This window comes from Anomalospiza imberbis, chromosome 1 (assembly GCF_031753505.1).
Source record: "Anomalospiza imberbis isolate Cuckoo-Finch-1a 21T00152 chromosome 1, ASM3175350v1, whole genome shotgun sequence".
Lineage (NCBI taxonomy): Eukaryota > Metazoa > Chordata > Aves > Passeriformes > Viduidae > Anomalospiza > Anomalospiza imberbis.
This window is the reverse complement of record NC_089681.1, coordinates 84,719,168-84,746,122: the sequence shown is the minus strand read 5'-3', so window position 1 is coordinate 84,746,122 and position 26,955 is coordinate 84,719,168. Positions and strand designations below refer to the sequence as shown.

The window sequence follows — 26,955 nt, the reverse complement described above, 5'->3', positions numbered from 1 at the left end:
ATGCTTGCCAAGAAGTGACTTTGTCGCTTCCTCAGCTCTCTGGGCACCCTGATCGGTGCCGCCAGAGAATCGGTCACTGCTTGAGATCTCTGTGCGCTACGAGCTACGATCCACGAGCTACGATCCACGAGCTACGAGGAAGGATGTACGAAGTACGAACCACACCATGACTTTGTCACTGCCTGCCTGGGCTCTCTGAGCACTGCAATCGGAGCAGGTAGAGAATGTGTCCCTGCCTGAGCTCTCTGAGCACTGCGGTCGGTGTCGCACGGCGGCTCTATCACTGCCTCACCTCTCGGAGCACTACCATACTTGCCAAGAAGAGACTTTGTCGCTTCCTCAGCTCTCTGGGCACCCTGATCGGTGCCGCCAGAGAATCCGTCACTGGTTCAGGTCTCTGCGCGCTACGAGCTACGATCTACGATGTACGATGTACGAACCACACCGTGACCTTGTCACTGCCTGCCTGAGCTCTCTGAGCACTGTGGTCGGTGCCACACGATGGCTCTATCACTGCCTCACCTCTCGGAGCACTACGATGCTTGCCAAGAAGTGACTTTGTCGCTTCCTCAGCTCTCTGGGCACCCTGATCGGTGCCGCCAGAGAATCGGTCACTGCTTGAGATCTCTGCGCGCTACGATCCACGAGCTACGATCCACGAGCTACGATGTACGAGCCACACCATGACTTTGTCACTGCCTGAGCTCTGTGTGCACTGCGGTCGGTGCCATTCGATGGTTCTGTCACCGCCTCAGCTCTCTGGGCACTCCGATCCCTGCTACCCGGTGACTCTCTCGCTGCTCCGGCCCTCCGGGCACTGCCATCGTTGCCGGCCGAGAACCTTTCAGTGCCTGAGCTCTGCGCACTGCGATCGCTGCCAGAGAATGTGTCCCGGCCTGAGCTCTCCATGCATTACTATCATTGCCACGCCGTGACTGTCACCTGTCGAGCTCTCTGGGAACTACGATCGCTGCAATACCCTGCCTCTGTCACCTGTCGAGCTGTCTGGGCACTGCGACCTGTGCCACACGGTAGCCCTGTCGTCTGTCGACCTGTCTGGGCACAGTGATCGGTAGCACACGGTGACTGTAGCACTAGCTCGAGCTCTCTATGCAAACTGATCGGCGGCACAACCTGACTCTGTCAGCCACCGTGTGCCTGTGTCGCTGCTCGAGCTCTGTGGGCAGTGCGATAGGTGCCACAACGTGACTTGGTCCCGGCCTGAGCTCTCTGAAAACGGCGCTGCCCCCGCTCCGCGCTCCTGACTTACCGTGCTCTGGCCTCTGAGAATCCTGCCGCTACTCCGGGGGCCGCTGGTAATGGGGCTCTCCCCCAGCGCCCCTTAAGTAATGCCCTGCTCCCGGGGCAGGAGGAGGCGGAGCGAAGGAGGCGGCTCGGAAGACTCGAAGCGGCGCGGGTGCCGCCCAGCGACTGCGTAACTGCCTGAGCTCACTGGGCACTGCGGTCGGTGCCGCACGGCGGCTCTATCACTGCCTCACCTCTCGGAGCACTACGATGCTTGCCAAGAAGTGACTTTGTCGCTTCCTCAGCTCTCTGGGCACCCTGATCGGTGCCGCCAGAGAATCTGTCGCTGCCTGAGATCTCTGCGCGCTACGAGCTACGATCAGCGAGCTACGATGCAGGATATACGATGTAGGATGCACGATGTACGAACCACACCATGACTTTGTCACTGCCTGGTCGAGTTGTGTGTGCACTGTGGTCGGTGCCACACGATGGCTCTATCACTGCCTCACCTCTCGGAGCACTACGATGCTTGCCAAGTAGTGACTTTGTCGCTTCCCCAGCTCTCTGGGCACCCTGATCGGTGCCACCAGAGAATCTGTCACTGCCTGAGATCTCTGCGCGCTACGAGCTACGATCAGCTAGCTACGATGTACGAGCTACGAGCTACGATGTACGATTTACGAACCACACAATGACTTTGTCACTGCCTGCCTGAGCTCTCTGAGCACTGCGGTCGGTGCCACACGATGGTTCTATCACTGCCTCACCTCTCGGAGCACTACGATGCTTGCCAAGAAGTGACTTTGTCGCTTCCTCAGCTCTCTGGGCACCCTGATCGGTGCCGCCAGAGAATCGGTCACTGCTTGAGATCTCTGTGCGCTACGAGCTACGATCCACGAGCTACGATCCACGAGCTACGAGGAAGGATGTACGAAGTACGAACCACACCATGACTTTGTCACTGCCTGCCTGGGCTCTCTGAGCACTGCAATCGGAGCAGGTAGAGAATGTGTCCCTGCCTGAGCTCTCTGAGCACTGCGGTCGGTGTCGCACGGCGGCTCTATCACTGCCTCACCTCTCGGAGCACTACCATACTTGCCAAGAAGAGACTTTGTCGCTTCCTCAGCTCTCTGGGCACCCTGATCGGTGCCGCCAGAGAATCCGTCACTGGTTCAGGTCTCTGCGCGCTACGAGCTACGATCTACGATGTACGATGTACGAACCACACCGTGACCTTGTCACTGCCTGCCTGAGCTCTCTGAGCACTGTGGTCGGTGCCACACGATGGCTCTATCACTGCCTCACCTCTCGGAGCACTACGATGCTTGCCAAGAAGTGACTTTGTCGCTTCCTCAGCTCTCTGGGCACCCTGATCGGTGCCGCCAGAGAATCGGTCACTGCTTGAGATCTCTGCGCGCTACGATCCACGAGCTACGATCCACGAGCTACGATGTACGAGCCACACCATGACTTTGTCACTGCCTGAGCTCTGTGTGCACTGCGGTCGGTGCCATTCGATGGTTCTGTCACCGCCTCAGCTCTCTGGGCACTCCGATCCCTGCTACCCGGTGACTCTCTCGCTGCTCCGGCCCTCCGGGCACTGCCATCGTTGCCGGCCGAGAACCTTTCAGTGCCTGAGCTCTGCGCACTGCGATCGCTGCCAGAGAATGTGTCCCGGCCTGAGCTCTCCATGCATTACTATCATTGCCACGCCGTGACTGTCACCTGTCGAGCTCTCTGGGCACCCTGATCGCTGCAATACCCTGCCTCTGTCACCTGTCGAGCTGTCTGGGCACTGCGACCTGTGCCACACGGTAGCCCTGTCGTCTGTCGACCTGTCTGGGCACAGTGATCGGTAGCACACGGTGACTGTAGCACTAGCTCGAGCTCTCTATGCAAACTGATCGGCGGCACAACCTGACTCTGTCAGCCACCGTGTGCCTGTGTCGCTGCTCGAGCTCTGTGGGCAGTGCGATAGGTGCCACAACGTGACTTGGTCCCGGCCTGAGCTCTCTGAAAACGGCGCTGCCCCCGCTCCGCGCTCCTGACTTACCGTGCTCTGGCCTCTGAGAATCCTGCCGCTACTCCGGGGGCCGCTGGTAATGGGGCTCTCCCCCAGCGCCCCTTAAGTAATGCCCTGCTCCCGGGGCAGGAGGAGGCGGAGCGAAGGAGGCGGCTCGGAAGACTCGAAGCGGCGCGGGTGCCGCCCAGCGACTGCGTAACTGCCTGAGCTCACTGGGCACTGCGGTCGGTGCCGCACGGCGGCTCTATCACTGCCTCACCTCTCGGAGCACTACGATGCTTGCCAAGAAGTGACTTTGTCGCTTCCTCAGCTCTCTGGGCACCCTGATCGGTGCCGCCAGAGAATCTGTCGCTGCCTGAGATCTCTGCGCGCTACGAGCTACGATCAGCGAGCTACGATGCAGGATATACGATGTAGGATGCACGATGTACGAACCACACCATGACTTTGTCACTGCCTGGTCGAGTTGTGTGTGCACTGTGGTCGGTGCCACACGATGGCTCTATCACTGCCTCACCTCTCGGAGCACTACGATGCTTGCCAAGTAGTGACTTTGTCGCTTCCCCAGCTCTCTGGGCACCCTGATCGGTGCCACCAGAGAATCTGTCACTGCCTGAGATCTCTGCGCGCTACGAGCTACGATCAGCTAGCTACGATGTACGAGCTACGAGCTACGATGTACGATTTACGAACCACACAATGACTTTGTCACTGCCTGCCTGAGCTCTCTGAGCACTGCGGTCGGTGCCACACGATGGTTCTATCACTGCCTCACCTCTCGGAGCACTACGATGCTTGCCAAGAAGTGACTTTGTCGCTTCCTCAGCTCTCTGGGCACCCTGATCGGTGCCGCCAGAGAATCGGTCACTGCTTGAGATCTCTGTGCGCTACGAGCTACGATCCACGAGCTACGATCCACGAGCTACGAGGAAGGATGTACGAAGTACGAACCACACCATGACTTTGTCACTGCCTGCCTGGGCTCTCTGAGCACTGCAATCGGAGCAGGTAGAGAATGTGTCCCTGCCTGAGCTCTCTGAGCACTGCGGTCGGTGTCGCACGGCGGCTCTATCACTGCCTCACCTCTCGGAGCACTACCATACTTGCCAAGAAGAGACTTTGTCGCTTCCTCAGCTCTCTGGGCACCCTGATCGGTGCCGCCAGAGAATCCGTCACTGGTTCAGGTCTCTGCGCGCTACGAGCTGCGATCTACGATGTACGATGTACGAACCACACCGTGACCTTGTCACTGCCTGCCTGAGCTCTCTGAGCACTGTGGTCGGTGCCACACGATGGTTCTATCACTGCCTCACCTCTCGGAGCACTACGATGCTTGCCAAGAAGTGACTTTGTCGCTTCCTCAGCTCTCTGGGCACCCTGATCGGTGCCGCCAGAGAATCTGTCACTGCCTGAGATCTCTGCGCGCTACGAGCTACGATCAGCGAGCTACGATGTAGGATATACGATGTAGGATGCACGATGTACGAACCACACCATGACTTTGTCACTGCCTGGTCGAGTTGTGTGTGCACTGTGGTCGGTGCCACACGATGGCTCTATCACTGCCCCACCTCTCGGAGCACTACGATGCTTGCCAAGAAGTGACTTTGTCGCTTCCTCAGCTCTCTGGGCACCCTGATCGGTGCCGCCAGAGAATCTGTCACTGGTTCAGGTCTCTGCGCGCTACGAGCTACGATCAGCGAGCTACGATGTAGGATATACGATGTAGGATGCACGATGTACGAACCACACCATGACTTTGTCACTGCCTGGTCGAGTTGTGTGTGCACTGTGGTCGGTGCCACACGATGGCTCTATCACTGCCCCACCTCTCGGAGCACTACGATGCTTGCCAAGAAGTGACTTTGTCGCTTCCTCAGCTCTCTGGGCACCCTGATCGGTGCCGCCAGAGAATCCGTCACTGGTTCAGGTCTCTGCGCGCTACGAGCTGCGATCTACGATGTACGATGTACGAACCACACCGTGACCTTGTCACTGCCTGCCTGAGCTCTCTGAGCACTGTGGTCGGTGCCACACGATGGTACTATTACTGCCTCACCTCTCGGAGCACTACGATGCTTGCCAAGTAGTGACTTTGTCGCTTCCTCAGCTCTCTGGGCACCCTGATCGGTGCCGCCAGAGAATCTGTCACTGCCTGAGATCTCTGCGCGCTACGAGCTACGATCAGCGAGCTACGATGTAGGATATACGATGTAGGATGCACGATGTACGAACCACACCATGACTTTGTCACTGCCTGGTCGAGTTGTGTGTGCACTGTGGTCGGTGCCACACGATGGCTCTATCACTGCCTCACCTCTCGGAGCACTACGATGCTTGCCAAGAAGTGACTTTGTCGCTTCCTCAGCTCTCTGGGCACCCTGATCGGTGCCACCAGAGAATCGGTCACTGCTTGAGATCTCTGCGCGCTACGATCCACGAGCTACGATCCACGAGCTACGATGTACGAGCCACACCATGACTTTGTCACTGCCTGAGCTCTGTGTGCACTGCGGTCGGTGCCATTCGATGGTTCTGTCACCGCCTCAGCTCTCTGGGCACTCCGATCCCTGCTACCCGGTGACTCTCTCGCTGCTCCGGCCCTCCGGGCACTGCCATCGTTGCCGGCCGAGAACCTTTCAGTGCCTGAGCTCTGCGCACTGCGATCGCTGCCAGAGAATGTGTCCCGGCCTGAGCTCTCCATGCATTACTATCATTGCCACGCCGTGACTGTCACCTGTCGAGCTCTCTGGGAACTACGATCGCTGCAATACCCTGCCTCTGTCACCTGTCGAGCTGTCTGGGCACTGCGACCTGTGCCACACGGTAGCCCTGTCGTCTGTCGACCTGTCTGGGCACAGTGATCGGTAGCACACGGTGACTGTAGCACTAGCTCGAGCTCTCTATGCAAACTGATCGGCGGCACAACCTGACTCTGTCAGCCACCGTGTGCCTGTGTCGCTGCTCGAGCTCTGTGGGCAGTGCGATAGGTGCCACAACGTGACTTGGTCCCGGCCTGAGCTCTCTGAAAACGGCGCTGCCCCCGCTCCGCGCTCCTGACTTACCGTGCTCTGGCCTCTGAGAATCCTGCCGCTACTCCGGGGGCCGCTGGTAATGGGGCTTTCCCCCAGCGCCCCTTAAGTAATGCCCTGCTCCCGGGGCAGGAGGAGGCGGAGCGAAGGAGGCGGCTCGGAAGACTCGAAGCGGCGCGGGTGCCGCCCAGCGACTGCGTAACTGCCTGAGCTCTCTGGGCACTGCGGTCGGTGCCGCACGGCGGCTCTATCACTGCCTCACCTCTCGGAGCACTACGATGCTTGCCAAGAAGTGACTTTGTCGCTTCCTCAGCTCTCTGGGCACCCTGATCGGTGCCGCCAGAGAATCCGTCACTGGTTCAGGTCTCTGCGCGCTACGAGCTGCGATCTACGATGTACGATGTACGAACCACACCGTGACCTTGTCACTGCCTGCCTGAGCTCTCTGAGCACTGTGGTCGGTGCCACACGATGGTACTATTACTGCCTCACCTCTCGGAGCACTACGATGCTTGCCAAGTAGTGACTTTGTCGCTTCCTCAGCTCTCTGGGCACCCTGATCGGTGCCGCCAGAGAATCCGTCACTGCCTGAGATCTCTGCGCGCTACGAGCTACGATCCACGAGCTACGAGGAAGGATGTACGAAGTACGAACCACACCATGACTTTGTCACTGCCTGCCTGGGCTCTCTGAGCACTGCAATCGGAGCAGGTAGAGAATGTGTCCCTGCCTGAGCTCTCTGAGCACTGCGGTCGGTGTCGCACGGCGGCTCTATCACTGCCTCACCTCTCGGAGCACTACCATACTTGCCAAGAAGAGACTTTGTCGCTTCCTCAGCTCTCTGGGCACCCTGATCGGTGCCGCCAGAGAATCCGTCACTGGTTCAGGTCTCTGCGCGCTACGAGCTACGATCTACGATGTACGATGTACGAACCACACCGTGACCTTGTCACTGCCTGCCTGAGCTCTCTGAGCACTGTGGTCGGTGCCACACGATGGTACTATTACTGCCTCACCTCTCGGAGCACTACGATGCTTGCCAAGTAGTGACTTTGTCGCTTCCTCAGCTCTCTGGGCACCCTGATCGGTGCCGCCAGAGAATCCGTCACTGGTTCAGGTCTCTGCGCGCTACGAGCTGCGATCTACGATGTACGATGTACGAACCACACCGTGACCTTGTCACTGCCTGCCTGAGCTCTCTGAGCACTGTGGTCGGTGCCACACGATGGTTCTATCACTGCCCCACCTGTCGGAGCACTACGATGCTTGCCAAGAAGTGACTTTGTCGCTTCCTCAGCTCTCTGGGCACCCTGATCGGTGCCGCCAGAGAATCTGTCACTGCCTGAGATCTCTGCGCGCTACGAGCAGATGTACGATGTACGATGTACGAACCACACCGTGACCTTGTCACTGCCTGCCTGAGCTCTCTGAGCACTGTGGTCGGTGCCGCAGGGCGGCTCTATCACTGCCTCACCTCTCGGAGCACTACGATGCTTGCCAAGAAGTGACTTTGTCGCTTCCTCAGCTCTCTGGGCACCCTGATCGGTGCCGCCAGAGAATCCGTCACTGCCTGAGATCTCTGCGCGCTACGAGCTACGATCCACGAGCTACGAGGAAGGATGTACGAAGTACGAACCACACCATGACCTTGTCACTGCCTGCCTGGGCTCTCTGAGCACTGCAATCGGAGCAGGTAGAGAATGTGTCCCTGCCTGAGCTCTCTGAGCACTGTGGTCGGTGCCACACGATGGTTCTCTCACTGCCTCACCTCTCGGAGCACTACGATACTTGCCAAGAAGTGACTTTGTCGCTTCCCCAGCTCTCTGGGCACCCTGATCGGTGCCGCCAGAGAATCTGTCACTGCCTGAGATCTCTGCGCGCTACGAGCTACGATCAGCGAGCTACGATGTAGGATATACGATGTAGGATGCACGATGTACGAACCACACCATGACTTTGTGACAGACTGCTCGAGTTGTGTGTGCACTGCGGTCGGTGCCGCACGATGGCTCTATCACTGCCTCACCTCTCGGAGCACTACGATGCTTGCCAAGAAGTGACTTTGTCGCTTCCTCAGCTCTCTGGGCACCCTGATCGGTGCCGCCAGAGAATCCGTCACTGCCTGAGATCTCTGCGCGCTACGAGCTACGATCAGCGAGCTACGATGTACGAACCACACCGTGACCTTGTCACTGCCTGCCTGAGCTCTCTGAGCACTGTGGTCGGTGCCACACGATGGTTCTATCACTGCCTCACCTCTCGGAGCACTACGATACTTGCCAAGAAGTGACTTTGTCGCTTCCCCAGCTCTCTGGGCACCCTGATCGGTGCCGCCAGAGAATCTGTCACTGCCTGAGATCTCTGCGCGCTACGAGCTACGATCCACGAGCTACGAGGAAGGATGTACGAAGTACGAACCACACCATGACCTTGTCACTGCCTCCCTGGGCTCTCTGAGCACTGCAATCGGAGCAGGTAGAGAATGTGTCCCTGCCTGAGCTCTCTGAGCACTGCGGTCGGTGTCGCACGGCGGCTCTATCACTGCCTCACCTCTCGGAGCACTACGATGCTTGCCAAGAAGTGACTTTGTCGCTTTCTCAGCTCTCTGGGCACCCTGATCGGTGCCGCCAGAGAATCAGTCACTGACTGAGATCTCTGCGCGCTACGAGCTACGATCCACGAGCTACGAGGAAGGATGTACGAAGTACGAACCACACCATGACCTTGTCACTGCCTGCTCGAGTTGTGTGTGCACTGTGGTCGGTGCCACACGATGGTTCTCTCACTGCCTCACCTCTCGGAGCACTACGATGCTTGCTAAGAGGTGACTTTGTCGCTTCCTCAGCTCTCTGGGCACCCTGATCGGTGCCGCCAGAGAATCGGTCACTGCTTGAGATCTCTGCGCGCTACGATCCACGAGCTACGATCCACGAGCTACGATGTACGAGCCACACCATGACTTTGTCACTGCCTGAGCTCTGTGTGCACTGCGGTCGGTGCCATTCGATGGTTCTGTCACTGCCTCAGCTCTCTGGGCACTCCGATCCCTGCTACCCGGTGACTCTCTCGCTGCTCCGGCCCTCCGGGCACTGCCATCGTTGCCGGCCGAGAACCTTTCAGTGCCTGAGCGCTGAGCCCTGCGATCGCTGCCAGAGAATGTGTCCCGGCCTGAGCTCTCCATGCATTACTATCATTGCCACGCCGTGACTGTCACCTGTCGAGCTCTCTGGGAACTACGATCGCTGCAATACCCTGCCTCTGTCACCTGTCGAGCTGTCTGGGCACTGCGACCTGTGCCACACGGTAGCCCTGTCGTCTGTCGACCTGTCTGGGCACAGTGATCGGTAGCACACGGTGACTGTAGCACTAGCTCGAGCTCTCTATGCGAACTGATCGGCGGCACAACCTGACTCTGTCAGCCACCGTGTGCCTGTGTCGCTGCTCGAGCTCTGTGGGCAGCGCGATAGGTGCCACAACGTGACTTGGTCCCGGCCTGAGCTCTCTGAAAACGGCGCTGCCCCCGCTCCGCGCTCCTGACTTACCGTGCTCTGGCCTCTGAGAAGCCTGCCGCTACTCCGGGGGCCGCTGGTAATGGGGCTCTCCCCAGCGCCCCTTAAGTAATGCCCTGCTCCCGGGGCAGGAGGAGGCGGAGCGAAGGAGGCGGCTCGGAAGACTCGAAGCGGCGCGGGTGCCGCCCAGCGACTGCGAAACTGCCTGAGCTCTCTGAGCACTGCGGTCGGTGCCGCACGGCGGCTCTATCACTGCCTCACCTCTCGGAGCACTACGATGCTTGCCAAGAAGTGACTTTGTCGCTTCCTCAGCTCTCTGGGCACCCTGATCGGTGCCGCCAGAGAATCTGTCGCTGCCTGAGATCTCTGCGCGCTACGAGCTACGATCAGCGAGCTACGATGTAGGATATACGATGTAGGATGCACGATGTACGAACCACACCATGACTTTGTCACTGCCTGCTCGAGTTGTGTGTGCACTGCGGTCGGTGCCGCACGGCGGCTCTATCACTGCCCCACCTCTCGGAGCACTACGATGCTTGCCAAGAAGTGACTTTGTCGCTTCCTCAGCTCTCTGGGCACCCTGATCGGTGCCGCCAGAGAATCCGTCACTGCCTGAGATCTCTGCGCGCTACGAGCTACGATCTACGATGTACGATGTACGAACGACACCGTGACCTTGTCACTGCCTGCCTGAGCTCTCTGAGCACTGTGGTCGGTGCCACACGATGGTTCTATCACTGCCTCACCTCTCGGAGCACTACGATACTTGCCAAGAAGTGACTTTGTCGCTTCCCCAGCTCTCTGGGCACCCTGATCGGTGCCGCCAGAGAATCTGTCACTGCCTGAGATCTCTGCGCGCTACGAGCTACGATCCACGAGCTACGAGGAAGGATGTACGAAGTACGAACCACACCATGACCTTGTCACTGCCTCCCTGGGCTCTCTGAGCACTGCAATCGGAGCAGGTAGAGAATGTGTCCCTGCCTGAGCTCTCTGAGCACTGCGGTCTGTGTCGCACGGCGGCTCTATCACTGCCTCACCTCTCGGAGCACTACCATACTTGCCAAGAAGTGACTTTGTCGCTTCCTCAGCTCTCTGGGCACCCTGATCGGTGCCGCCAGAAAATCCGTCACTTCTTCAGATCTCTGCGCGCTACGAGCTACGATCTACGACGTACGATTTATGAACCACACCATGACTTTGTCACTGTCTGCCTGAGCTCTCTGAGCACTGCGGTCGGTGGCACACGAAGGTTCTATCACTGCCTCACCTCTCGGTGCACTACCATACTTGCCAAGAAGTGACTTTGTCGCTTCCTCAGCTCTCTGGGCACTCCGATCTCCAGCCCTCCGTGCACTGCCTTCGGGGCAGGTAGAGAATGTGTCACTGCCTGAGCTCTCTGAGCACTGCGGTCGGTGCCACACGGCGGCTCTATCACTGCCTCACCTCTCGGAGCACTACGATGCTTGCCAAGAAGTGACTTTGTCGCTTCCTCAGCTCTCTGGGCACCCTGATCGGTGCCGCCAGAGAATCTGTCACTGCCTGAGATCTCTGCGCGCTACGAGCTACGATCAGCGAGCTACGATGTAGGATATACGATGTAGGATGCACGATGTACGAACCACACCATGACTTTGTCACTGCCTGCTCGAGTTGTGTGTGCACTGCGGTCGGTGCCACACGATGGCTCTATCACTGCCTCACCTCTCGGAGCACTACGATGCTTGCCAAGAAGTGACTTTGTCGCTTCCTCAGCTCTCTGGGCACCCTGATCGGTGCCGCCAGAGAATCCGTCACTGCCTGAGATCTCTGCGCGCTACGAGCTACGATCCACGAGCTACGAGGAAGGATGTACGAAGTACGAACCACACCATGACTTTGTCACTGCCTGCCTGGGCTCTCTGAGCACTGCCATCGGAGCAGGTAGAGAATGTGTCCCTGCCTGAGCTCTCTGACCACTGCGGTCGGTGTCGCACGGCGGCTCTATCACTGCCTCACCTCTCGGAGCACTACCATACTTGCCAAGAAGAGACTTTGTCGCTTCCTCAGCTCTCTGGGCACCCTGATCGGTGCCGCCAGAGAATCGGTCACTGCTTGAGATCTCTGCGCGCTACGATCCACGAGCTACGATCCACGAGCTACGATGTACGAGCCACACCATGACTTTGTCACTGCCTGAGCTCTGTGTGCACTGCGGTCGGTGCCACACGATGGTTCTGTCACTGCCTCAGCTCTCTGGGCACTCCGATCCCTGCTACCCGGTGACTCTCTCGCTGCTCCGGCCCTCCGGGCACTGCCATCGTTGCCGGCCGAGAACCTTTCAGTGCCTGAGCTCTGCGCACTGCGATCGCTGCCAGAGAATGTGTCCCGGCCTGAGCTCTCCATGCATTACTATCATTGCCACGCCGTGACTGTCACCTGTCGAGCTCTCTGGGAACTACGATCGCTGCAATACCCTGCCTCTGTCACCTGTCGAGCTGTCTGGGCACTGCGACCTGTGCCACACGGTAGCCCTGTCGTCTGTCGACCTGTCTGGGCACAGTGATCGGTAGCACACGGTGACTGTAGCACTAGCTCGAGCTCTCTATGCAAACTGATCGGCGGCACAACCTGACTCTGTCAGCCACCGTGTGCCTGTGTCGCTGCTCGAGCTCTGTGGGCAGTGCGATAGGTGCCACAACGTGACTTGGTCCCGGCCTGAGCTCTCTGAAAACGGCGCTGCCCCCGCTCCGCGCTCCTGACTTACCGTGCTCTGGCCTCTGAGAATCCTGCCGCTACTCCGGGGGCCGCTGGTAATGGGGCTTTCCCCCAGCGCCCCTTAAGTAATGCCCTGCTCCCGGGGCAGGAGGAGGCGGAGCGAAGGAGGCGGCTCGGAAGACTCGAAGCGGCGCGGGTGCCGCCCAGCGACTGCGAAACTGCCTGAGCTCTCTGAGCACTGCGGTCGGTGCCGCACGGCGGCTCTATCACTGCCTCACCTCTCGGAGCACTACGATGCTTGCCAAGAAGTGACTTTGTCGCTTCCTCAGCTCTCTGGGCACCCTGATCGGTGCCGCCAGAGAATCGGTCACTGCCTGAGATCTCTGCGCGCTACGAGCTACGATCCACGAGCTACGAGGAAGGATTTACGAAGTACGAACCACACCATGACTTTGTCACTGCCTGCCTGGGCTCTCTGAGCACTGCAATCGGAGCAGGTAGAGAATGTGTCCCTGCCTGAGCTCTCTGAGCACTGCGGTCGGTGTCGCACGGCGGCTCTATCACTGCCTCACCTCTCGGAGCACTACCATACTTGCCAAGAAGAGACTTTGTCGCTTCCTCAGCTCTCTGGGCACCCTGATCGGTGCCGCCAGAGAATCCGTCACTGGTTCAGGTCTCTGCGCGCTACGAGCTACGATCTACGATGTACGATGTACGAACCACACCGTGACCTTGTCACTGCCTGCCTGAGCTCTCTGAGCACTGTGGTCGGTGCCACACGATGGTGCTATCACTGCCTCACCTCTCGGAGCACTACGATGCTTGCCAAGAAGTGACTTTGTCGCTTCCTCAGCTCTCTGGGCACCCTGATCGGTGCCGCCAGAGAATCTGTCACTGCCTGAGATCTCTGCGCGCTACGAGCTACGATCAGCGAGCTACGATGTAGGATATACGATGTAGGATGCACGATGTACGAACCACACCATGACTTTGTCACTGCCTGGTCGAGTTGTGTGTGCACTGTGGTCGGTGCCACACGATGGCTCTATCACTGCCTCACCTCTCGGAGCACTACGATGCTTGCCAAGAAGTGACTTTGTCGCTTCCTCAGCTCTCTGGGCACCCTGATCGGTGCCGCCAGAGAATCCGTCACTGGTTCAGGTCTCTGCGCGCTACGATCCACGAGCTACGATCCACGAGCTACGATGTACGAGCCACACCATGACTTTGTCACTGCCTGAGCTCTGTGTGCACTGCGGTCGGTGCCATTCGATGGTTCTGTCACCGCCTCAGCTCTCTGGGCACTCCGATCCCTGCTACCCGGTGACTCTCTCGCTGCTCCGGCCCTCCGGGCACTGCCATCGTTGCCGGCCGAGAACCTTTCAGTGCCTGAGCTCTGCGCACTGCGATCGCTGCCAGAGAATGTGTCCCGGCCTGAGCTCTCCATGCATTACTATCATTGCCACGCCGTGACTGTCACCTGTCGAGCTCTCTGGGAACTACGATCGCTGCAATACCCTGCCTCTGTCACCTGTCGAGCTGTCTGGGCACTGCGACCTGTGCCACACGGTAGCCCTGTCGTCTGTCGACCTGTCTGGGCACAGTGATCGGTAGCACACGGTGACTGTAGCACTAGCTCGAGCTCTCTATGCGAACTGATCGGCGGCACAACCTGACTCTGTCAGCCACCGTGTGCCTGTGTCGCTGCTCGAGCTCTGTGGGCAGTGCGATAGGTGCCACAACGTGACTTGGTCCCGGCCTGAGCTCTCTGAAAACGGCGCTGCCCCCGCTCCGCGCTCCTGACTTACCGTGCTCTGGCCTCTGAGAATCCTGCCGCTACTCCGGGGGCCGCTGGTAATGGGGCTCTCCCCCAGCGCCCCTTAAGTAATGCCCTGCTCCCGGGGCAGGAGGAGGCGGAGCGAAGGAGGCGGCTCGGAAGACTCGAAGCGGCGCGGGTGCCGCCCAGCGACTGCGAAACTGCCTGAGCTCTCTGGGCACTGCGGTCGGTGCCGCACGGCGGCTCTATCACTGCCTCACCTCTCGGAGCACTACGATGCTTGCCAAGAAGTGACTTTGTCGCTTCCTCAGCTCTCTGGGCACCCTGATCGGTGCCGCCAGAGAATCCGTCACTGGTTCAGGTCTCTGCGCGCTACGAGCTACGATCTACGATGTACGATGTACGAACCACACCGTGACCTTGTCACTGCCTGCCTGAGCTCTCTGAGCACTGTGGTCGGTGCCACACGATGGTTCTATCACTGCCTCACCTCTCGGAGCACTACGATGCTTGCCAAGAAGTGACTTTGTCGCTTCCTCAGCTCTCTGGGCACCCTGATCGGTGCCGCCAGAGAATCCGTCACTGCCTGAGATCTCTGCGCGCTACGAGCTACGATCCACGAGCTACGAGGAAGGATGTACGAAGTACGAACCACACCATGACTTTGTCACTGCCTGCCTGGGCTCTCTGAGCACTGCAATCGGAGCAGGTAGAGAATGTGTCCCTGCCTGAGCTCTCTGAGCACTGCGGTCGGTGTCGCACGGCGGCTCTATCACTGCCTCACCTCTCGGAGCACTACCATACTTGCCAAGAAGAGACTTTGTCGCTTCCTCAGCTCTCTGGGCACCCTGATCGGTGCCGCCAGAGAATCCGTCACTGGTTCAGGTCTCTGCGCGCTACGAGCTACGATCTACGATGTACGATGTACGAACCACACCGTGACCTTGTCACTGCCTGCCTGAGCTCTCTGAGCACTGTGGTCGGTGCCACACGATGGTTCTATCACTGCCTCACCTCTCGGAGCACTACGATGCTTGCCAAGAAGTGACTTTGTCGCTTCCTCAGCTCTCTGGGCACCCTGATCGGTGCCGCCAGAGAATCCGTCACTGCCTGAGATCTCTGCGCGCTACGAGCTACGATCCACGAGCTACGAGGAAGGATGTACGAAGTACGAACCACACCATGACTTTGTCACTGCCTGCCTGGGCTCTCTGAGCACTGCAATCGGAGCAGGTAGAGAATGTGTCCCTGCCTGAGCTCTCTGAGCACTGCGGTCGGTGTCGCACGGCGGCTCTATCACTGCCTCACCTCTCGGAGCACTACCATACTTGCCAAGAAGAGACTTTGTCGCTTCCTCAGCTCTCTGGGCACCCTGATCGGTGCCGCCAGAGAATCCGTCACTGCTTCAGATCTCTGCGCACTACGAGCTACGATCAACGAGCTATGATCCACGAGCTACGATGTACGAACTACGATGTACGATCTACAAGCCACATCATGACTTTGTCACTGCCTTAGCTCTCTGGGCTCTCCGATCCCTGCTACCTGGTGACTCTGTCGGTGCTTCGGCCCTCCAGGCACTGCGGTCGGTGCCGCCAGAGTATCCGTCACTGCCTGGGCTCTCTGAGCACTGCCATCCGTGGCACATAGGCTCTATCCCGGCCTCAGCTCTCTGGGCACTATGATTTTTCCCAAGAAGTGCCTTTGTTGATTCCTGAGCTCTCTGGGCACACCAGTAGCTCCTACACTGTGGCCCTGTCGCTGCCTCAACCTTCAGGGCACTAGGCTCGGTGTCACATCTTGACTCTGCCTCTGCTCCATCTCTTTGGGAGCTGCGATCGGTGCCACACCGTAACTCTGTCACCTGTCGAGCTATCTGGGCAGTCCGACCAGTGCCACGCCATGATGCTGTCAGTGCCTTAGCTCTCTTGGCATTATGTGCCTCGAAAATCTGGCGAAGCTATTGATTCTGAGAGTAGGGTGGGACTTCAAGGCATGTTGGAAATGCCTGTGTCTATGGAATATTGAGCGCTGGGTATGTGGGGATTTTTTTTTTTTTTTTTGTTCAGGAAGGCCCAAGTCAGGACTTGGTTTGTCAACAGAGTTACTAACACAGATTTACAGCAGGGGGACAGTTGTGGGATTACGTAACCAAAAGAATCACCATAAATCATGATGTTCAGCCTCCTCTGGATGTCAGGTGTGTAGTTAATATAGCTTCTTTTCATAAGGGCCATCCCTTTGCCATTCATCTTTGAAAAGTTTGGTGATGATGAGTGTCTAATGTCTTTACCATGATCTTTCACATTCCTGAAAACTGTTGCATTCCCTATGGTGCTTTCTAGTGGCAGTGAAAGAAGAGCAGCAGCATATCAATGTGGTAGGGCAGCAGCAGCCCACAATTATGTTTTTAATTTCTTCCTTTGATGGTCAGCAATGCAGTATAGGAGCTCCTAAACCATCCATCTATCCTTATCTGCTCTTCCAGGGATGGCACTGTCTGCTTTGTGCCTTGTGTTGGCTCACACGTGCATCTGCTGGGAACAGGGGCTCCTCCCTTCCAGCTTTCTGCAAGGTGTCACATGGGAAAGACACGTGGGACACAGGATGTGGGTGGCCGTGGGTTTGGAGAGGTAGGACAGTACTGGTGATCACTTTCAAGGACATGTTTTCTTTCTGAGTATCAAAACTGCCCTATGATGTGCAAACTGAATAAACAGCTCCTTTCTAGGATTTTGGGGAAAAAAAAAAAAAGAAAAAGAAGAAAAAGAGAAGTTGACAGTGTAAGGAGTGGAACTGATGCAGGACCAGCACATTCCTGTTTTCCACCCATGCTGGATCAGCTAGAATTGAGACAGAACTGGAGTTTAATGCACTGACAGCTCCTGATGCAAGGGCTGATCACACTTACTGTAAAGAGGAGACTCAGGACCAAATGCTGGATTGTCACACTGAGCTCACTGTAGTTTGAATGCAGCAATTTTGTGTCCATCCACACTGTGAGGTATCACAAGGAGAGCATTATTGAACCTGCAGTCCAGAGAGACTGGGACATTTGTCAGGTAAATAAAGCAAATGAAATATAGACATGGAATCTCTGGTGGGCCAATTGTTCAGTTTTGGTCTTCTGCAAACCCAAACATCACAGAAATCTTCTGACAACATTTGACTTCTGAGGGTTTTTTTTCTTTCTATGGTTAGTTGGTTTGTCTGGTTTGGTTTTTCTGCTCTTTAGCTTTGCATTGTGTATGGGGCCAAAGGTGTGGTCTAAAGATGGGAAGAGAGATGGCTGAATTTATTAGAATTGCTTGGTTAAAAACTTGTCAGTCTCATTCAGTGGTGATTTGCCAACAAGCACTACACAAAGAAAGAGGTTTATGTGTCATTTATTTTTATGTGCTTAGAGGTTGGTGTTGCCAGTTTTGACATTCCTTCATTAAATGAATAGGGAAAAGAAACTGATCCAGAAATGCAACCTGAATTTACAGAGAAATGTCTTAATTCTGATTGAGGAGAAGGAAAGATTATCTTGAAATGGACAAAGAGATTGGTACATTTTTAGTGCTTTTCTCAATAAGGAATTTATCTGAGCAGAAGTCTTCAATTTTAGCATTAATGAGAATTTAATAACCCTATTAGTTTTCTTTTAACTGTAACTGAACTTGCATTAATCTCTACCATTCACATACTTTGTACTAAAAATCTCAACCAACTTATTAAAACATAATGCTACCATATGTGTGGGAGCTGGCATGTGTCTGCCAGATAGTGTCAAGCACAGCATCCTCAACATACAGGTCAGTCTGGCAGTCTTCATCTAATAGCTAACTCCACTAAGCTCTGCAACTGATCCAAAGCAGTAATGTTGGTTTGACATTGGAACTTCTGCTTTTACCTCAATTTCCTTCTTTCCTGAATAGTCTGCTAATTGAACACAGGGAATAGGATGATTTCTCTTCTATGCAATTTTAAAATTTGTGCTCAAATTTCTTTCAGTAACTTTAAGCTGTTCTCCTTAAATCTTTAAGGTGTGAATCTGCTTTCTCCACAACTTAGATGTGTAACAGTTTCTTCATTATTCCCTTTCACTTTCCTTTTCCTATAACAGAGCTGTTGAGCCAAAGCAAATTTCCTGCTTCTGCAACTTAAAGACACTAGCTCACATGCCCCACAGCAGACATCTGCAACAGCTTGGGGCAGGTCTGCTTCCTGGGAAATGTCTCTGCTGGATGTGGCCCTTCATATGGGAGCAAACAGGAAGACTGACCCTTTCCCTGCGATGGCATTTTCCAGTCTGGTCTTTCAGCTTACACTGAGCCTCCAGAGCCTGGGCTCAGCATGTTTATTATCCAGTTAGTCCCTAAGGAACTGTAAGGCTGGGGTGTGACAAGACTGCCACAAAGCAGGTATGGCAGATGCACAGAGACCTAGGTGTCATTTGACAGGGACTCAGGGGATGGGTTCTTATGGAGGCCACATTCTTTTAATATCAAAGTGCAAAGGCAGCAGTTAAGTGAGCTGGTCAAAGCAAGAAATTCGGCAGCTAAGTGAGAAACCCACCCCTTCCCATATGCAAAAACAGGGTTAACAACCCTAAAGCACAAAAATAATCCTGCTACAGTTCCAGGTAAAAATCCTGGATATTAAGAGCCAGACAATTCATTTGTCCCATAGATCCTGACGCATAGACAGACAGTGCACCTGCAGGTTTTTGGGTTAGTGCTCTGCCTCACTAACTGCAGGTGCTGGAGATCTCCAAGTAAGCCCATTGATGCTGATGCTGGAGGGGAGGCAAACATCCTCCAGACTCAAACACCAACACTGACTGGTGTGAGGGGACAGGCAACAGACAGGATTCCTTTTTCTCTCTACCTTGGGAAGATGCATACTTTACAAATGGGAGCTGTAGTCTACAAAGGTAGGTAATTCATACACATATCACTACATATATATTTAATTTTTCCCTTTTCTAGTATCTGTCATACCTTTAATATTGCTACATAGATAGGATCTGGAGAAGCCTAAGGCTGCCCACAAGGCTTTCCAGGTGTTTAAGACACTTTGCAATGACACATCCTTTTGCAACACTACTCATGAGCTGGTTTTGTTGCTCCAAGGGACAGGTGTAGCACTATCACAATCCATCTTGGGTTTTTAAAGGTTGAGTATGGGCACCATATTCCCTGGCAAAGGAAAAAAGAGTGGCAACTGGTTACATAAAGTGTTAAAATAAACTTGTCCACATACTGTTTCACAAGAAACAATGGTATAATCTGCCATGAAATATCATGTGAGTTATCAACCAAAGGAGGCAGGATGACACTGTTTCTGTAAGCAGGGAGAACTTCACAAAGAGTTTTGCACACATCCTTGAAAGGAATCCCTTGGGAATCACTGAAGATGAATGCTATGTTGTCAGTTAAACTTCTAGATGTAGTATTCAAGATTCTTAAAATGTGTTTGAATTAGGAGATTAGTGTTCAGGTATTTAGATAGAGCATCACAAAGAATGGAGAAAAAAAATCTTGTAGTCTTGCACCTGAACACTACTTGAAATACCACTGAGGAGAGCAGTCTATGGGTTCTTCCTTCCAAAGAGTCTTCAGACGCTGGGTCCAGGCAGCCAGCATCTCCTTCCTCTTCTCCTCAGAGACATTCTCTGGAGCATAACAGATGTGAGGTTCAAGGACTTTGACACCACAGAAGTGCATGATTCCATGCTGGATTAAAAAAAAAAAAAAAGCCTCAGGAAATATTTACTCTTACTTTCATTTGAAGAACATGGAATATTCAGATCTGTTCTGTTTCTCTGATCTGATATCAGCCAGGTTCTCTAAACCTGTGCATTTGTCAGGAGAAGGAAAATAAATTACAGAAGTTCACCACCTATCTAGGCAGTCACTATTGAAGGCGTTCAGCAGAATAGCACACAAGATACTGAAAGGGCAACTACATTTACTCTGCTCTGGGGAATTTATTTTTAACTGCTGCTAATCCCACAGAATTGCCCTGATTGACAGCTGTTCACTGTTCAGTTTGCAAGGATCACAGGAGGCCAAATGTTCATTGTTCAGTCTGAAACTCCTCAGATAGATCTCTAACTGCAGTGTTCCACATCTACATCTATAATGGGATTTTTTTTAACTTTTTGCCTCTGGCTTAACCAAAGGTTCCTGTAGGAAGACTAGTACCTGTGGAATCAGCTCAACCTGCCATTTTCTCTCTGTGTGTTTCCGAATTTAGAGTTGTGTTTCACATTTTTGCCATGTTGATCTGCAAGCTCTGCAATTGGACAGCTCCACAGGAGCAGGCAGCTGGTAACTGTGTGGGGAGGAGACCATGGAATTTTGGCTCATCTCTTGTATCAGGAAGAAGCTGGCAAAACTTGCCTTACCACCTGTATTTCCCAAACCATGCTGGGTATCTCTGAAAAAAGAGTAGCAATTAGAAGAGGAATGCTAACTTTGTGTGTTGACTGGTACTGCAAGGGTAATGTGTGGCTCCCCTCCTGCCCTGCATCCTACATGAATTGGGAAACCACAGGGAACAGAAATCCTGCATGGCTGAGCTAAAGGAAATCCTGTAATAGCAGGGAAACTGAAAAGGCTGACAGTGTTAAGCTTTCTCTACATTCTAATCTGGAGGAAGGAGAACAAAGCAACTTTAAAAGTCAGTGGACTTTTAAAGTAGTTCCAGGATTTTAGGTTACAGTTACAACCTGCAGATCCTTGGAACTGACAACTTGATTATTAACTATTATATTTCATATTAAAAAAACCCCAATAAAGCAATTGTTAAAAATGGATGGAATAATAAAAAACTATGTAGACAACAACCAAATGTTCATATATTATACCTGCATGGGCCACAGGACATAGCGAATATCACCACTGATACCTTCTTTTGAATACATCTCTTGGCTTCCTCCCGTGGTGAAAGAAAACAGGGATAGCTTGTCCTAGAATTAGGAAAGTCGTGGTTAATTAAGACATATTTAAACCTGGACAGCATGGATTTCTAGGGGAGAGGGTGACTTCCTCTTTCCCAGACCTTACATGAAGTGGCAGTTCTGAGGTAAAGATTGACGTCATACAATTAGACAGTGGAATGTGTGTCTTTGGGAAGAGATAGGTAAAAGAAAAGGAATTATGTGTCTGACACCCTTGTGTGAAGCAGGGCTGATACACTACTTCAATATAGTGTAAAGTGGGAGCTCTAAACAGCTACAATGAAAAAGAATGAACAAGGATGCATAGAACATGGTGCAAGCCTTGACCTTAGTAAAACAATTCCAAAAACATACCTGGAGCAAACCACCATCATAAACCTTTGACAAATCATAAGCAAAGCCTTGAACCAAGACTCTGTCCATCCAGCCCTTCAGGATTGCAGGCATGTTGAACCAAAACAAGGGAAACTAGGCAAAGAGAAAATGACCTGGTTAGCACAGAGAGTCTGGGCCACCCTTAGGCTTGGTTTATAGGACAAATCCTGTCCTCTGATCCTGCTCAGATCCTGTATGCACCTTCTCCAGCTCTCTGTCAGTAGAGGTAGTAACTATGCCTGGCAAAAGAAGCTGAAGTGCTTTCTGTTTGTGTACCCTCAGGGCCAGACCTGAGCATCTACAGAACACCAACACTGTGTTGCATGTGAGGGCTTCCATCCAGATTAAAGGTGGAATAGGATGAATTAGGAGGGTGCCATTTAATTCAGATTTAAGACTGTACAGAATCATGTCTCCTATGGCTGAAATGCAAAAGAATCAAATGTCTTATTAGCAGGATTGACATCTGGTGATCAGTTCTGATCTGACAGTCTGCTGACAAATGCCAGGGGATCATAGGAAAGACTTTTTTTCAAAGGCTGCTGACATCATGACCCCAAATCCCTTTACTGAGAAGAAAAAGACTTTTTTAACAGTTGGACCCTTGGTTTCTAGATCTTCCAGTTAGCCCATGGGACTGCCAAAGCTATCATATCCATGGCATTATCTTGACTGCTTAATGGCTCTTATACGAGGCCGTATCACTACTCCTAAACCTTTGTACTGCACACGGAGGAAGAAATTCTATAAACATGTAACCACATGCGGCTTAATACACTGTGAAAACAAAATGTAAACTGGGTAACCACCACAGTAATTACAAGTAGTGAATTAAGTCTGTAGCAAATTTTGAATTCCTTCATGACGCCCTTTAGAGGCTTTTTAAATTTCTATTTTATTTTCTGCACCAGAACACACTTAGTTCTTCATAGCATTTTACATATGGAAAGCAGAAGGCAACCACTTCCTTCAGGGCATGTCTTACTATTCTTATCTGGGAAGCGATAATCTGAAAATGACGATGACTTACAGTGAAAGGCTTGATATATGGCCCCATCCTCAATTTAATCTAACTTTGGACAGAGGAATATATGTAGAGATGTCTAAGGCCAACAGGGACACAAAGAAATGTAAGGCTACTACTTCGCTTCACAGTACTTTGGGATTTGTAGACTCTGGGGACAGAGCTGGCATAGTGGAGAATGTGGAGAATAGAGATGGGCTGTAAAGCTCCGTTATCAATTCCCAGTAGTGTTTCTGCAACTCAGCAACAAATGAGAAGAGTCTACTTGGGAAAGCCCAATTCCCTGACTTCACTGGCTAGCCCCAGCTCCTTGACAAGGAAATAATCCCTCCTCTGCTTTCTGCCAGCCTGCCTGACATCCATGGCCACATATGTCTTTGTGCATCCATCAGGAAGTTTGGCCCAGTGCTGGGGAGCTCCTGGGGTTGCTGCTGTTTCAGCCTGCATCACTGTGCTACTCAATTAGTGGATTTACTGTAGTAATGACCCAGATAATGGTACTATTGATCTGTAGTTTTTACTGTACCATTTACCTAAAGTCAACATCACAACTGAATTCTGTTTAAAATAATGACCTGAAAAATCAGCAGGTCTGCTTCCTGCACTTTCTTCTGCTCTTCAACCAGGTCTTTGCACAAATCTCCTCTCTTGTAAGCTTCCCAGGTTTCCACACCATAATTGAACGCTTCTGAGTTGTGCAGCCGACCTGTGGGTAGAAATGAACAGTCATTCCTTGCCCCCTGTGCAGTATCAGTGCCAGGTAAGAGTTGAATGCAGGTTGCCATTTATAGTTCTAAACTGAGTTACTGCTTTCCATTTTTCCTACTTTCTTGTCTTTGTTGGATGATATTCAGCATCAACCCAGCTGATGGCCACTTGATTTTAAAAAGGAGAGGAACGCAGGATCTCAGAGTTTTAAAGCTTCACCTTCCTGTAGCAACACAGGAAGTGCAATATGAGGACCTAAGCTTGCCCCAGGACTCTGGGGATGCAGGTGGAAGACTTAAGAGAATGTTGTGAATTGCTCTGCCTCTGCCTTAGGGCTTACTGAGGCCATCCTGCAGTTGTAAGCACTATGGAGGTGCTTTCCAGTCTCTATAACTGGGAAATTCACCAAGGGATGGGGAACCAGTATTGGGCAGCTCTACTGACTCCACGAGCAGATCATCAGTCTCTAGCAGAAGACAGGGGCAGTTGTAGCCTCGTGAACTAAACTGTAGCAAGTCCCAGAAGGGCATCTGAAGGCATTTCCTCTCCATGCGAAATGGTTTTTAGAGGCTGATTATGGACACGTGCTAATGTGTTTTTTCCTGTCAGTAATCTCACTGTGATATCTCAATGTTCATGTTCAGGAGTGGACCTTCAGAAATGCAGATGTCTGGTTATGAGTAAGTTTCTTATTAATGAATTTTGTTTCTTATTAATCTCTTGAGGATCTGGTGGCTGGAGCACCTCTCCTATCAAGACCGACTGAGAGTTGGGGTTGTTCAGCACGGGGAAGATTTCAGGGAGAGTTTTTTCAGCCTTCTGACACCTGAAGGTGGTCTTACAAGTCACTGGCTTTTGAGAGAGGCATATTTTGGCTGGGCTCACCAACAATGTCATTCCTTGTTGCTCTGGGCTCAAACTGCATGGCGTATAAATCCGACACGGTGACACTGCAGCCCTGCTTGGTCAGCTCTTCCACAGCAATCTTCAACAAAGATCCATTGAAGGACTTGGGCTCTTGATGTGCATAGACTATCAGGACTTTTTTCCCTGGAGGCAGAAAGAAATCCAGGAGACCATTTGGCATCTAGGAGGCAGGTGCAGAACAGTTTGTAGAGCTGGGGCTCATTCCTCGCTCTTTCTGCAATGTCTTTTCCCAAGGACACAGAAGCAGTGAAAGCAGAGTGACAGTGGCAGCATTTGACTCCTGCTCAGCAGCACTGAGTGACTCCTGAGGCACTGACTGCTGCATGTGCCCAGCCCAGCAATTCTGTGCTACACTGGACTTTCCTAGGTGGAACTCAGTGGACAGAGGGGGTGTTCCATAGCAGGTCACACTGCTCTACATCAGCACAACATAGCCCCTTCTCTTGAGACAACATTTTTGTTGGTCTGATTCCACTACCACCCAAAAGCAGTGCCAGATCGATTGCCTGGAAGTGTCATGGAAACAACATCTTAGAGGTTAGAACACGTTCGTACCGCAGTGGTGGATCCCTTCCTGCTCTTTCATTTCAATGCTGTGCAAGTTACAACTCTGGGGTAGAGATTAAACATGCTCCTGTCCCACTTCAGCATAATCCCAGTGACTTCTGTAGAGAGCAACAGTTTTTTTTTTCTCAGAGATTAGTTTGTCATGTGTATCTCCAACTGTTGTCAAAGTGGATGCAAGGTAAGCTGAGTGTCCAAGCAGGTGTGTAGGTATGAAATATCTGAGAGGCATGTAACAAGGCTCTGCTCAAAGAACTGCATGGTGTGCTCAAAGTTTTATTGAGCACAGGTCCTACAATTTTAATAATTCTCTTAAAAATCATTCATCAGTGACACAAAGAAAAGATTTTGTATGGGGTTGCTGTTGTTCATAGATAACCAGAGAGGGAAATTTACAGGGACTATTGAAAATTACAGGGTCTGCAAAACATGCACCTCTTGCTTCCTGACTGCCAACACTAAAACTCAGGCATCTCCTGAACTCAGTTTCTCTGCGGCACAGCTTCTGGATATGGGTACATAGCATCTATGAAACAAGAGCTATGCAAAAAAGACTATTAAATATTGCAGGTCAAATGCTATCATAAATTCAATGTGTCTATAAACTCTTTAAATCCCTGCTTCATACCCTACTCTGGAATTTCAGGGGCAGTTACAACTTTGCTGTTCCTTCCAGATCTCAACAAATGGAGCTCAGTGACTTTACATCAAAAGCTCCCCAGGGTGCTCAGTTTGATTCTGCAAATCGCTGATTTGTTTCCATTTCAGAGGAGCTGAGGGCACTTGGGCAAAGGGTCTGGAGAGACTGGAGATTTCCAAGACATCATTTACCGAGGTAATTTCAGCCGTTTAGAAAAATAAGACCTCAGTGTCCCAAAGGCCTCATCCCTGAGGCACCCAGCGCCAAGGGCTGGAGCGAGCAGCATTTTCACCCGGATTTGCTCTTACCTGCCATTGCTGGGGAGCGCTGGGGAGCTTCACTCTTGATAATCTGGTGCTGCCTGAGAACTCAAGTGAGAGATTCGCTGGTGAGAAACATCCGGAACAGGTGGGAGGGGAATCGCTGTTCCAGCGGGAGATGCGCCGTAGTGTGACTGCGGGCACTCTCGCACAGCCGGGCACTGGCCATGCGCGGCCCGCCGGAGCGGGAGGGAGGCGCCCGGCTCTCGGCCCGGGCCCTGGAGCAGTAATTCTCCTCCAGTCTAATTCCGACTGGCGCTTGGCGGCCGCGGCCCGGCCGCCTCGGCCCGGCTTGCGCCGGGTGCATGGCGCCGCTCGCGGTCCCGTGCCGCCACATGGAAAGCGGCTTCGGAACAGCCCCCGGCGCCCCGGGCCCAGCGCAAGCCGGGCTGCCCTTACCTGCTCCTCGGGGCCCGGAGCACGTCTGCGGCGCGGCTGGGACCGGCCCTTCCCGGCGGCCCCGCTGGCCGTCGGCCCGGGCCCTAGGGCAGCGCCAGCGCGGGGCGGGATCGGGATCGGCGCCGCCCGCGGCTCTGGCTCCGCTCGAGGCCGCGCTCGGCCGGGAGCGCGCCCCCGCCGCTGTGACAGCGTGTGACGCCTACATCATCTCTGGATACTTTTTTTTCCTGGGTCTCTGCTCTTCTCCAAGTACAGAGCTCATCCTTAATTTCTCCCAGCGATGCAGTATGAGAACATCCATCTACCTTATCTGCTCTTCCAGGGATGGCACTGTCTGCTTTGTGCCTTGTGTTGGCCCACACGTGCATCTGCTGGGAACAGGGGCTCCTCCCTTCCTGATTTCTGCAAGGTGTCTCATGGGAAAGACACGTGGGACACAGAAAGATGCGGGCCGTTGTGGGTTTGGAGAGGTAGGACAGTACTGGTGATCACTTTCAAGGACATGTTTTCTCTCGGAGTATCAAAACTGCCCTATGATGTGCAAACTGAATAAACAGCTCCTTTCTAGGATTTTGGAAAAAAAAAAAAAAGAAAAAGAAGAAAAAGAGAAGTTGACAGTGTAAGGAGTGGAACTGATGCAGGACCAGCACATTCCTGTTTTCCACCCATGCTGGATCAGCTAGTATTGAGACAGAACTGGAGTTTAATGCACTGACAGCTCCTGATGCAAGGGCTGATCACACTTACTGTAAAGAGGAGA

General features: G+C 53.2%; 1 protein-coding gene across 3 annotated transcripts; it reads right to left on the bottom strand.

Moving 5' to 3' along the window:
* Positions 1-17,844: 17,844 nt before the first annotated feature.
* Positions 17,845-26,511, bottom strand: LOC137478502 (ribosyldihydronicotinamide dehydrogenase [quinone]-like). Of its 3 annotated transcripts, none has more exons than XM_068198507.1 (7): positions 26,399-26,511; positions 25,785-25,837; positions 24,231-24,395; positions 23,213-23,343; positions 21,593-21,706; positions 21,146-21,247; positions 17,845-20,009 (listed from the first exon to the last, which is right to left on the bottom strand). In XM_068198507.1, the coding sequence occupies exons 1-7, from the start codon at positions 26,494-26,496 to the stop codon at positions 19,836-19,838; spliced, it is 837 nt and encodes a 278-aa protein (XP_068054608.1). In that variant the 5' UTR covers positions 26,497-26,511; the 3' UTR covers positions 17,845-19,835. The 3 variants fall into 3 exon arrangements, with proteins under 3 accessions (XP_068054608.1, XP_068054619.1, XP_068054630.1); XM_068198518.1 differs by lacking the exon at positions 26,399-26,511 and adding an exon at positions 26,196-26,299; XM_068198529.1 differs by lacking the exon at positions 26,399-26,511 and adding an exon at positions 26,196-26,280 and having other exon boundaries at positions 25,785-25,844.
* Between the last annotated feature and the right edge of the window lie 444 nt (positions 26,512-26,955).